Source organism: Rousettus aegyptiacus, unplaced genomic scaffold (genome assembly GCF_014176215.1).
Source record: "Rousettus aegyptiacus isolate mRouAeg1 unplaced genomic scaffold, mRouAeg1.p scaffold_m13_p_8, whole genome shotgun sequence".
Classification (NCBI taxonomy): domain Eukaryota; kingdom Metazoa; phylum Chordata; class Mammalia; order Chiroptera; family Pteropodidae; genus Rousettus; species Rousettus aegyptiacus.
In genome coordinates this window covers 68,222,157-68,235,982 of record NW_023416311.1, presented here as the reverse complement: position 1 = coordinate 68,235,982, position 13,826 = coordinate 68,222,157, and the positions used below count along the sequence as shown (strand labels likewise).

The 13,826-nt window shown below is 35.5% G+C and overlaps 1 protein-coding gene across 1 annotated transcript in view; it reads left to right on the top strand.

Moving 5' to 3' along the window:
• Positions 1–572: 572 nt before the first annotated feature.
• AGGF1 (angiogenic factor with G-patch and FHA domains 1) overlaps positions 573–13,826 on the top strand; it is a 29,859-nt gene continuing 16,605 nt past the window's right edge. Inside the window, exons 1-6 of the mRNA XM_016127764.2 lie at positions 573–685; positions 870–1,149; positions 3,007–3,109; positions 7,170–7,372; positions 8,167–8,331; positions 10,697–10,885. Coding sequence (XP_015983250.2) covers positions 940–1,149; positions 3,007–3,109; positions 7,170–7,372; positions 8,167–8,331; positions 10,697–10,885 — 870 coding nt within the window. The 5' untranslated portion in view covers positions 573–685; positions 870–939. The remainder of the gene's footprint in view (positions 686–869; positions 1,150–3,006; positions 3,110–7,169; positions 7,373–8,166; positions 8,332–10,696; positions 10,886–13,826) is intronic.

Here is a 13,826-nt window from a genome sequence, read left to right as displayed (position 1 = left end):
ACGTAGACTTAGATGTATATATAGCAATATATATGAATTTTAAAAACTTTTTAACCAAATAATAGTTATGTAAAAGAAATATACATGAAACATAAGTATAGATTTATATTTGACATACATCAGACACGTGAGAATACGTGCCAATATTGACAGAAAGGAGGTAATGCGACTGAGGAATTAGGATATAGAGACATAATAAAACCCAAACTCTCCCTACTCCCCAAAAAACACCCCCCTCCCTAAAAAAAAAAAAAAAAAAGGCCTTCCATGGGCAAGTGTTTACGATGTGTTGCGAACTAAGGAGTGTGATTACAATCTGAGGTCCAAAATAATAACTAAGAAAAAACATTACAAAAAATCAATTGTGAAGGATGTCAAGCAGTAGCCTCCGTAAGGACACAAGCTTGAGACCAGAGACTGTGACCTTCTCTAGCACTCCTGGGCTTCGGTAGCCACTTTCCCACACCCTTACGCAGAACTCCGCTGCCCGACAGCCGGCGGGAAGTGCGCATGTGCGCTACGAGGTCTTTCCCGCTTCCCGTAGCTTCCCTTTCCGTCTCAGCCCCGCCCACCGCCGGCGCCATCGTTTCCGGTTCAGCCCGAGAGCTGCTCGGACGCTTTTGGCCTTTGCTTCTTTGGCCCTCCCACTTCTCCAAAGCTGCGGTTGTCTAGGTCGCTGGGGAAGGTAGTTATAAATAAAGTTTTCTTGTTTCAAAGCCGGGCGGATTGGGCTGGGCGCCTTCCCCTTGCTTGTCCACAGTTCCTCTCGGCTCCTGGCAGCGAGCTTAAGGGCGTCATGGCCAGGGGCCGGTGCGGCCGGGCTGGAATGAGTCCGCCTTTCTCTACCCGCGCGCTCCCGTGGCTTCTAGGCCCGCCGGCATCCACCTCAGTCTGAGTTACAGCCCCTCCACGCCCACGGGCTGCCTCGCGCCGGACCCCATGGCCTCCGAGGCGCCGTCGCCCTCGTTGTCACCATCGCCACCCACCTCCCCCGAGCCTGAGCTGGCCCAGTTGAGGCGGAAGGTAGAGAAGTTGGAACGCGAGCTGCGGAGCTGCAAGCGGCAGGTGCGGGAGATTGAGAAGCTGCTGCATCACACAGAGCGTCTGTACCAGAGCGCCGAAAGCAACAACCAGGAGCTCCGCAGCCAGGTGCGCGGTTCGCATCCAGCCCCTTGCCTCATCCAGCTTGGAAGCTTTTAATAGTCTCAAAAGGGCTCCCTAGCAGAGGCCCAGAACTACTTTATAGAGTACTTAAGTAAAAATTTAGTGCGATTGTAATTCCAAGTACATTTGGCACAACTTCGGAGTTGGGGTTACTCGATTTAAATAAACGCGTAAGCAAAAGTAGAAGTTAGGTTGACGTGAGTTGAACTTCAGTACTTTAGATTGTCTTCATTCTCACTTGTAACGTTCCATTGGCAGTAGGCACGTTAATAATATTTATTCTAGATTACTTTTGAGTTTGTTAAAGCGCCGGACTTGATCAGAATCTCATCTATCACTTATTAGATATGTGTACTGATACTGAGCCTCGGTTGCCCATAAAATGAGAATGCTAGCACCACACAGGTGAAGGTTAAATGAGAATGCTAGCACCACACAGGTGAAGGTTAAATCAAAGTAAGCGTGAACAAACTTACACAATTTTACAAACGAACAGTTATGTATAAGGTGGTTATGGCGTTTATCATCTTGAGTTTTCTAGTGGAAGTAGGAAGGATATAATTGTTAGAAACAAGAAGCAGCTAACTTCATTTCTATGAAACCCAGTATGGACAAATATTTAAACTTTCCTTTTTTTTTTTTTTTTAAGTTTTGAACAGAAGCATTGTACTTTTTTTCCAACTTGATTTGTTGGGCAGTTACATTCTCCTGACGTAATTTCCACATAATTATTAAACTGTCGTCCTTTGTCTCTTCAGATTTCTCACATGTAAAATGGGAATTAGTGCAACTAAATTGTAAGGCAGTTGTAAGAATTAATAAGATGTTATCCACAGTACCAAGTATAATACCTAGCAGGTAGCAGATACTAAATAAGTAATCTAATTCACAGTAATAATGGTTAGTAGCGGAGCCAGGACTAGGGCAAGTCAATTAGTAGTCTAAGGTGAAAAATTTAGCGGGCACTGAATCTCAGATATAGACCCTATACTTGGAGGAGGCTGAGACTGAGTGCCTCCTGAAATTTCCTTCATGGGTGCCTTGCTTGCTTCACCCTATTTGTACCAGCAGATCTGATAACTTGTGAAGTGCCTAGATAATATGGATATAATCAGGCTTATTACCTTTCTCTTTTAAAGCTCTAGGTATCCTTTAAGAAATATTTAGATGCTTGTTTATAAGTAAGTCTAACACTGAGATCCTGTCCCACTGAGGTGTATTGTCAAGGCTGCTCCTCATTTACTTCTTGATATTGTCACGCTGTCACTCTGGCTTTGGCATTCATTGAGGCAAAGGGAGGATAGATAACCCTCTGAGTGAGCAATCACCTGTTTTCTTCTGCTGCAGTTGGTTAGTTATGATACTATTTAAGGGAAAAAACATACATTAAAGTATGTGAGTGCCATTAATATATTTAAGTGAATCGTTAATTCCAAGTGTAAGACAATGATACTGAATGATTCATAGTTTAACAAATGGAAATTATTTTTTTTTCTAATTCTTTATGGTGAACTGCTGACCTATTAAAATATTAGTATAAAAACATTCTTATTTATTAAAGGATCCTGTTCATAAACTCCTATTAATTTAGTAAATCTGATTTTTGAAGAGGATATTTTAAGGTTTAGCAAGAGAGTACAAGATAAAAGCATCTCCCTCTGCAAATGTAAAAGTTGAAAGAAAGTCAATTATAGGACTTAGTTTTTCGAAAAGGAAACTAGCTGCTGTAGGTACTTCTCTAAAACTTTTAGCAAAAAAAGTTACTGTAATTTCAGAGGAATGGTGTGTGTATTATTAGATTGCTATATGACTTATTTTTCCTAAAGCCTTGTTTTCTTTCAGGTAGAAGAGCTCAGTAAAATACTCCATTGTGGGAGAAATGAAGATAATAAAAAGTCTGATGTAGAAGTACAAACAGAGAACCACCCTCCTTGGTCAACCTCAGGTATTCACTTGATAATGGAGATATCCTGACACTATCGCATTCAAATTATGCTAATATGGAGTTTTATTTAAATTTAAAATAGGCAAACATCTAGATAAATGAGAACCATTATACTGTCTTCTCTCCATGCGATTAGGTATTTTCAGAGAATCTATTTGCTCTTCTGATGGGAAAGTAGAAATGTATTGTCATTCCCGTAAATATATGGTATTGCTACTATGTTTTCTGTGGCATATTGACTTTTTACCATGCTGTGAGCCATCTACTCTTGTATTTGGTCTTCCTTCCCTTTTTTTTCCCTTGAAATGGTCCATTCTTTCAAAAAGTAATGTTTTACTTTTCAATTACAGTTGACATACAATATTCTATTAGTTTCTGATGTACGATATAGTGATTACACATTTATATAACTCAGTGATCACCTTGATTATCTAGTACCCATATGACACTATACATAGTTATTACAGTGTTATTGATTATAGTCCCTGTGTTATATTTTACATGGCTGTGACTATTTGGTAACTACCAATTTGTACTTCTTAATCCCCTTTACCAATCCCTCAAACCCCCTTTCATTTGACAGCCACAAAATTCTCTATGAGTTTGTTTCTGTTTTCTTTCTTCACTTATTTTGTTTTTTAGGTTCCACTTATATGTGAATTTGTCTTTGTCTGACTTATTTCACTTAGCATAATATCTTCTAGATCTATCCATGTTGTTGCAGATGGCAAGATTTCATTCTTTTTTTTTTTTTAATGGCTGAGAAATATTCCATTGTATATATGTACTACTTCTTCCTTATCCATTCACCTACTGATAGACATTTAGGTTGCTTCCATATCTTGTCTATTGTAAATAATGCTGCAGTGAACATATGAATGCATATGTTTTTTCGAATTAGTGTTTTGGGTTTCTTCAAATAAATATACAGAAGTGGGATTACTGGGTCCTTTTTTGTTTCTTGTTATAGCCTTTGTATTAAGGTCTGTTTTGTCTGGTAAAAGTATTGCCGCACCAGCATTTTTTTCTTTTTTCTTTTCAAGGAATGTCTTTCCCATACCTTTACTTTCAGTCTGTGTGAGTTTTCAATCTAAAATGAGTATCTTCTAGGTAGCATTTGTATGGGTCTTGTTTTCTTATCTATTCAGCCACCTCTGTCTTTTGATTGGAATATTTAGTCCATTTACATTTAAAGTAATCGTCGATAGATTTGTAGTTATTGCCATTTTATAATTAATATTTTTAATCTTTTTTCTTCTTAAAGAAGTTCCTCCAACATTTCCTGCACTACTGGTTTGGTGACGATGAGCTCCTTTAGTTTTTCCTTGTCTGGGAAGCTCTTTATCTGTCCTTGGATTCTGAATGATAGCTTTGCTGGCTAGAGTAATCTTGGTTGTAGGTCCTTACTTTTCATTTCATCACTTTGAATATTTCCTGCCAGTGCCTTCTGGCTTGCAAAGTTTCTGTTGAGAAATTAGCTGCCAGTCTTATGGGAGCTGCCTTGTAGGTAACTAACTGCTTTTCTCTTGCTGCTTTTAAGATTCTCTCTTTGTCTTTAACCTTTGGAATTTTAATTATGATGTATTTTGGTGTGGACCTCTTTGGGTTCATCTTGTTTGGGACTCTGCTTTTCCTTGGTTTATTTGTCTATTTCCTTTGCCAAGTTAGGGGAGTTTCCAGTCATTATTTGTTCAAATAGGTTTTCAATTCATCGCTCGCTCTCTGTCCTCCTTCTGGTACCCCTATGATGTGAATGTTGGTATTTGATGTCCCAGAGACCTCTTAAACTATTCCCTTTTTTGTTTGTTTGTTTCTTGCTGTTATGATTGGGTGTTTTCTGCTTCCCTCTCTTCCAAATACTGATTCAGTCCTGTGCTTCATCTAATCTACTGTCGATACCCTGTAATGTAGTCTTCATTTCAAGTATTATACTCTTTATTTCTGACTAGTCCTTTTTTCTTTTTTATCTCCATTTTTATGTTTCCCATTTCTTTGTTGAAGTTCTCATTGAGATCATTGAGCATCCTTATAATCAGTGTTTTGAACTCTGTGTGTGGTAAATTGCCTGTCTCCATTTTGTTCAGTTCTTTTTCTGGAGTTTTATTCTATTCTTTATTTGTGACATGTTTGTTCCCTCATTTTGGCTGCCTGTGTTTGTTTCTATGTATTAGGTAGACCTGCTATGTCTCACAGTCTTAGTAGAAGGCCTTATGTCATAGGTGTGCTGTGGGGCTCAGTGGTGCAGTCTGTCTGGTCACCTGAGCTGGGTGCCCCAGGAATATCCCTTGTGTGAGTTGTGTGTTCTCTCTTTGTAGTTGAGCCTTGATTGCTGTTGGCATGTCAGTGAGAGGGATTGACCCTTAGGGTGATTGGTCGTGAAGACTGGCCATGACCATAGTGGAGGAGCTGTTATGTAGGGGCTGATTCATGGAGTAGGATTCACTTTAGTGAGGCTCTGGTGCCAGCCAAGTCCCCTTTGGGTGTGTTGCTTGTGGAGGTGGTTGGGTAGTGCTCTGGTCTGGTCTGAAGCTGGCCCCTGGGTGTGTGGGTTCCAGGGCCTCCTGGGAGGGATTCTGTTGCAGGCCATTGTCTGCTGCTGCCTATGCTGTGCCCAGGGCCACTTGGTATGAACTACAAAGTGATCCGCAGATGGTCGCCACTTGTGCTGGGCTTGGAAGTGCTTGGGAGAGGCTAAGCTGCGACCCACGGCCGGCTGTTGCTAGTGCCAGGCTTGGGGCTGCTTAGCAAGAGGAGCATGCTGAGGCTAGATGCTGTTTGTTTGGGGTTTGTGAACCTTCGAGAGATTTTAGGAAAGTGCAGCATGAGCCAAGGCAGGCTGTTTGTATGGAAAAGCCACTGGAAAGAACTTGGGTGGGCCCACAAGTTGGAGGGGCAGGATCTCAGGGAATCACCAGGCCTGAATAGGGAGTGTTAGGTTGATGGAGACTCAGATATGGTGCTGTTCAGCTGCGTGGCAAGGTGGACTCAACAAAGGAACAAAGGCCTCAGCACTTAAATCTGGGAGAAAGCTGCCCCTCCAGCCCTTACCCCAAAGTCAGACAATTCAGTTCCTCCCTGTATATCCCTGGCTCTTTTCAAGCTGCTGCCCCAGCTCTGGAGCTCAGAGCGAGTGAGTTCATCAGAGAATAAGTCTTCACTTACGCCCTTTAAAAGGAATGTCAGGGTCTCCAGCAGCCTTTTGTCTCACTCAGCCATAGTTTTCCCACTTCTGGTTTTCCTAGCCTGAAGTTATGGAGACTTCTCTCCCCAGCCCAGGATTCCAGCACCGGAATCCTGGGCTGGGGAGCCTGGTCTGGGGCTGGGACCCCTTGTTCCTCAGGGGGAACCTCTGTAGCAGAGGCTGTATCACAGACTGGGTTGTGGGACCAGCATGGTTCACAACTCCATCCCCCCTACCAGTCTTGACGTGGCTTCTTCTGTATGCCATTAATTATATGACTTTGTTCAGCGAGACTTCAAGTGGTTCTCAATGGTGGTGGTTCTGTAGTTTAGTTGTCGTGCTGATGTGATCTGGGGCATGTGTTTTCTTGTTGATGCATTCCACTTAGCATTGTGCTCAGTGCCAGTCTCTTAGGCCTTTGCAGCAGCATTATAAGAGAAACTTGACAAAAAAAAAATCAGCTCTTGAAATGTTGTCAATTCCATTGTCATTTGATATGCAATGATATTAAAGTATGTGGTTAGAAATTGTTTGGAGTTGCCTAATTTTTTGACAGAACGCAACCTATCTACCTGTTTTTTTTTTTTACTCTTGCTAGGAAAAATCCAAATCTGATTACTTTTTTTTCCCTTTTTAGCTTGACAGCTAAATGGGACTTCAGAATCAAAGATATGTACATCTGCACCATTAATTACTGAATGGGACTTTAGAATCAAAGATATGTACATCTGCACCATTAATTTTAATCTGTTAAAATGTATATGATTGTAAAATGATTTGTTTGTAATGTGTGCTGTTTTGTGTTCAGTGCCAATGTTTTGGAATTAAGTCCATTTTATATATACTATGTTAATATGATATCATTCGCTTTTGCTGCAGATTATTATTATCAGACATACTATAAGGATGTTAGTCTTCCAGATAAAGTGACTGAGCTCTTAGTTCAGCATGATCAGGATATTGAAGCTTCTACTTATGATTCTAAAGACCAGTCACAAATAGAAAATGATGCTTATGCTGGTACTGATGCAACAGAAAAGGCTGAATGTGGACAAGAGGACCATTTTGCCTCAAATTCACAGGTAGTAAAATACTTAACATGAAATTGTTGATGCTTAAGAATGTGTCCTTCATTATGGTAATTATGCAGACAAATTGACTTCTTTGGTCCATCACAATATATACAAGGGTTATAAATATTCTGTGTATAATAGTGAATGTTTTTTTTTGAAAAATAAATATTAGAACTTCCTGATATAAATCATTGTTTCCTACTCTGTTGTGTTTAAAAACTTAATAATGTGAATAAACTAAAACAGAGAAAATTTGTCAGTATATTTTGACTCAACCCAAAAAAATATGCAATCACCGCAAATAACTATGTTCACACCAGAAAATTTTTAATACTTACTTATGTCATGTGTCCTGCCACTATTAAATTTCCCTGAATGTTTTATACATTTGCTTCTACAGTTTGTTTGAATTAGGATCCTAGTAATGTTCATCTAGTGCAACTGCTTGATATTTTAACATATCTCACAAAATCTATACTTTCTCCTCCAATTCTCTTCGAAACTTTTTTCCCTTTGAAAAAATGTCTACATTGTTTGCCTTAAAGAATACTTCAGAGTCCATACATCGTGGGTTGCTTTTGTATAGTATCAGGCATTTATTTTTGAGTAATGGTCACTCACAGTGTCCTCAAAACTGGGTCAAAATTAACTGCTAACACTAGTCAATATTTTTTAAAGCGAGTCAAATTATAATTGATAGCCATCCATTTCATTGCAGAAATCGAAGTCTTATTATTTAAAATAGCTTTTAAGTCTATTGTTTCAAATTTTTGTCTTATTTGACATTAATATGTCTTATCTAGGAGCCAGCATCTGCATTAGCAACAGACGATACATCCTTAGAAGGGTCATCACTAGCTGAAAGTTTGAGAGCTGCAGCAGAGGCTGCTGTATCACAGACTGGATTTAGTTATGATGAGAATACTGGACTATATTTTGACCACAGTACTGGTTTCTATTATGATTCTGTAAGTATCTCAGACATCTTAATACTGTCTGGTTGTATATTTAGCTACTCGATACCAAATATTAAACCCTAAGTTGAATTAAAAAAAGCAAGGAGCTGCATTGAAAAATTATGTTTGATTCAAAGCTGTTTGATAAAAGAGTTATAAAACAGCTCATGATGCTATACTTCTAGGTTTTTAATTGAATAAGTTACTTGTGATTATTATAGATTAATATTTTATAGAGGTCTAATAACTATATATATAAAGTAACAAAAATATGTTAGAGCATTTATTAATAAAAGCAAGCAATTAACTACATTGTCGTAAAATGTTTAAGAATCTAAATAACATTTTCTCATTGCTTTTATAAGAAAGTGATATTGTTAATTCTAGGTCTCCTAAGATTTTTTTCCCCCAAATACTTTTATCTTTATGAATCTGTTTGATGCCATAGGAAGAGTCTTTTTCTTGAATTCCCAATAGAATATTTATTATTAGTCAGTGTTTTATATTCTATGACTTTTACACATTTCACTTTTTAAAAATCAATTTGTTAACGGAACTAGGGAATTAGTGTGGAATTAGAAATGTAATGGACCACCGACTAGGACAGAACCAGAAAATTAAGTTCTTGATTTGTAATACAGGGTTATAGTTGTTGAAGTTTAGTGCTTAATTGGATTTTATTCAGGATTTGATGACAAATGATGACAACTCACCCACATACCTCAATCCTAATGGTTTAGGCATGTGATCTGGTCCTCAGGAATTACAGAATATAGTGTGGAAAAGTGGAGCAGATGTTCACCATTCCAGCTACTGGAACTATTGTTAACTAATCTAGGGAACATAATGATAATGCTTAATATCTTAGTTAGATAAGGGATTTCATTAGCTTGTTATTTTGTACTTGGTATACATACTTTGTAAATCCTATGTAAAGGGAGCATTTTCTTTAATAGGAGTATGCGGACAATGCTAGTTAATCAGAAAATTGATGTTGAAACTCTTATTACCAAAATATTACTTATTTTCTAGGAAAATACAGAATTTCCAAGTATTTGACATTATCTTTGTCATTCTTCTTCCTTTTTGTATCTTTCCTCCTGACTACTATTTTGTGAATAGTTAGTTATATTCTGTAGGTTATATATCTCGGTAAATTAGAGACTGCATTGTTTTGCCATTTTTATTGTGCTAGCTTCCATTTTAATTAAATAAAAATTTAAAAATATGTTTGAAACTGCCTAGTTTGGACTGAAAGACATAACAGATTTAAAAAATTGATTTAATAGAAAATATAGATGTCAAATTATAATGAACACCTGAAAATTATATAACTGTATTAACCAGTGTTACCCCAATAAACTTAATTTAAAAAAATTTGAATTATAAAAGTTCTGTTGTCACTAGAAATAAAGATTAGAATGCTTCCATTGAGTTTTTTAGTTAAGGGAAGGAAAGAATTCAAAATATTTTTGTAAGAGATCTGCAAAAATGAATTAAAGACAATAAATTGCAGTAGTATCAACAGTTAGAAAAATGAATTATTTTTTTTTCAGTAAGTTTTAGTTGCTTAACTCAGTACATCTGATGTTTCCGGGTCTGATCTGGATGGATTTATGATGAAAAGAAAATACAAACTTTCAATTAAATCTTAGTTGTAGAGAATTGCCAGTATCAAATAAATTCAGATGGTTACATAATTTTGTCTTCTAGTTTTTTATCCATAATTTGCTAAAATTTATTTTTTGCATGGTTGCTTTACTCACAAGCCTTTAATTATTGTAGAATTAATTACTAAAGACTTTTTTTAATTGGTTTCTTTATATATAATGTTATGTTGTATTTATGAGTTAACTTTATTTTCAAATTTTTCTTTAGAGCTTTTAGTCATGAACATTAAAAGACAAGTCTTTGTTTTATGACATTGAGAGAAGGGTTTGGGAGTTTATACTGCCAAATCATTATTTTGTAATAGGGGTGAGCTTTTACATGCTCAGCCTTTTCTGATGCATACCTTAGTTTTTATACCTTAAAAGGTTTTATGTTATCATTTTTCCTTAATGTATTAACTTGAACCATACAAAATTACAGTTTCTGTAAGTTAAAAACTGGTCAAATGTTGGCAATTTCATGATTCAATTTAATATTTAAATATACTCATTTTTCACAGTAGGAAAATTAGCAAATGTTGAATGGTAAAGTATTTTGGAAAATTATAGGCATCTTTCTGATACTTTTATTCATTATCTTCAAAAATACTTTTGTTCTTGAAAGAAACTTTTACTCTATTTGAATATATTGAAATTTTATTAAATTTATTTCTCTATTTTATTTCATCTTACATAAATAGAACTTTTTGTTTTCTTGACTTTGAAAGGAAAATCAACTGTATTACGACCCTTCCACTGGAATTTATTACTACTGTGATGTGGAAAGTGGTCGATATCAATTTCATTCTCGAGTAGATTTGCAACCTTATCAGACTTCTGGCACAAAACAAAGTAAAGATAAAAAGTTAAAGAAGAAGAGAAAAGATCCAGATTCTTCTACAACAAATGAGGAAAAGGTATTGTCTTCATAATTTTTAAAATTTACATAGCAATGATATCATAATTAAGCCAAAATTTTTGATGAAACTGAAAATCATTCACTATTTCAAACATATCCATTAAGATAATAAGATACCAGAATCTATTTACCAAGAAGCATTCTAATGGGGCAAACATGAACTTTTCAGAAATTCTCGGTCACTTGAAGTAGAAGGGATTATAATTTTGAAGGAGATGGATTTAGAATAGATAAAATACTCTTGTGTTACATAATTTGGAAGAACTTTCAGACACTCAGTTGATAAGTTGATGTCAATGAGCAATTCACAATAAAAGAAAAACAGTTTGTAAGTAGGAATAGATAAAAATTCTTGATTATATTGAGCGATTTCTTACTATGTTAGGAAACATTAAAAAAAACCCATTTCTGGCAAATGTAGAATAGATACATATTAGGTGTTTGAATTTGTATCTTTGTGGAAAATGGATTGGCTGTTTGTATTGATAACTATAAAAATGTTGATATTTTAAATTGGAAACCTTGTTCCTGGTAATTTATTACTTTTTTAAGTCCAAAGAAAAAAAAATACCTTTGTAATTACATAGCAATATTTATAAGAACAGAAAAAAAAGTAAATGTTCAAATGGCTTGTCGGTATTGGTTCCAAAATGGTAGTACATTTAATTGAAAAAGCATTATTTAGGCCTTAAAATAGTAGTTGTAAAGACTGAAAAGAATTTTAAAAATGCTTATGATACAATGTTAAATTGAAAGAAAATATAAAAAATGTTATTAATGCTCTTTTTATACTCTGCAGTTAAGGTTGGAGGCTTATTTATTGTATTGGCATTTTATAAATTGTGGCAACTGTTTGATACTTTACTCTTAAAATTTATCTAATATTTTTCTACTTAACTAAAAAAACTTTTAAATGTATAACACTAAAGTTCAAAAATAGAATTGAGATTCTCTTGAATTTATTTTGTATTCTCTTATTTTGTATTTATTTGTATTTTGTATTTATTTCTATTATTTTCACTGACAATACTGAAGAAGAGTATGTGACTAAAATACTAAAAATGACTTTTCTGGTTGCTTTTAAGAACTCTTTTAGTGACTCTTACTTGTTACTAGTGGTTGAACTGTTTGAAAGGATAAGTTGTGAAAGTATTCCTTCCTAGAAAAGAGAAAAGAATGTAGGGGTCATCAAATGGCCTTTCCTGACAAACCAGAGAATGAAATTTGAAAGTGTTCTTGTGAGGTTTTGGTTCAATTTAGCTCCCATAATTGCTTATCTTTACTGTCCTTCAAAGATATGTAAGCTCCAAGTACAGGAACTTAAAAAGTCCTGATGGAATTTTGAGAATTCCTCAGGGGTTCTAAAAGGTAGCAGCTGTGAAGCATGGGAGACCAGTTAAGACATCCTCACCTTTTCTTTACTTTTTAAGCTACTCTTGAGCCCCACTCTTTGTAGGTAGTAGGTATGTAGAAGGAAAGGAGTAGGGTGAGAGGATAGGAGTAAATAACTTGAAATAAATATGCACATATGCCTCAATGCCCTCATGTGGGCCTCTTTTCTTATCTTTTAATGAATAACATTTTGGACCGGCAAATAATTTTTAAAAAGGAGCACTTGTGGCAATTTAGTTTTTCTCTTACATATGTTGTCCTAGAAGCAGTAATAATAATATACAAAATTTGGAACTGCTTTTTTTTTTTTAAGTATATATAGATAGGGAAATTTTTGGGCCGTAATTCACAACAGCCTTTAAAGCTCTTAGTTGTTCAGTTCCTTGCCCTTGTTCTTGTCCTTGGTGAGTTTATATTGCTGGAAGTGTATATAGTTCATCACACTGTGAGTGTTTAGCCAGTCTTCAAACTGAATTTATGTTGCTATTAAACATATGTGTTTAAGATGCTCTCATATTTTATAAAATAACAGAAGAACATATTAATTCCCTTCATCCTGTGGCTCTAAGGTAGGAAAAAAATTCAGCGTGTTACAAACCAAAGGAAAAAGAGAAAGATCACTTTCTGTTTCTAAGGTTAAAACAATAGATTTGTTTATTTGTTGTAAGTCATGCGCAATATAATCATATAATGAATAATAAAAGACTTAAGCCAGGTAAGTTGGAATTTTGGAATAAAAGATATAACTGACCCACTGGTACTTTAAACTTATTATCAAACCAACTCTATAAAGTACTACAAATTATTAGCAAAACCACTCTTTATTACATTAGGTAGTTTGGATGTTTAAATCCCTCCTGTAGTGAAAGTCAGTTCTGTACTTTATGTGTTGACTTGATAATTGGTTAAAAGCTCAAAAAGAAAGTTTAAGGTACATGTATTCTCTAGGCCTGCACTGTCCAATAAGGTAGCCACTAGCTACATGTGGGTGTGGAGCACTAGAAATGCAGCTGGTCCGAACTAAGGTGTGTTTTAAGTGTAAACTACTCTCAATTTTGAAACTAATACAGAAAATACATGTAAAATATTTCACTGGCAATTTTTATATTGATTAAATATTAATATAAAATGATAATATGTTATAAATAGTGGGTTAGATAAAATAATAAAATGAATTTTATGTGCTTTTTAAAACCTTTTTAATGTGACTGTTAGAAAGTTTTTAATTACAAATATGGCTTGCATTTTATTTTTATTGGATAGCTTTGGTCTAGATTGTCACCTGGTCTAAGCAATATGTGATAAGGGCCTGTACTAGGACAGTTAAAACACTGAGAATAGATAAGAAGAGAGAATTAGGATAAATTTATAAACAGTCTGTAGCGCTTGGTAATTGATTTTATGTACTGGTTAAGGGGATATCAAAGATAACCATAAGATTTTTGATTTGAATGATAAGCGGATGGTATTGTCATTAACCAAGAAAGGGAACACGAGCAGAAGAGGGGATAAAATAATAGCTTTTCTTATTTCACTGTACATATATC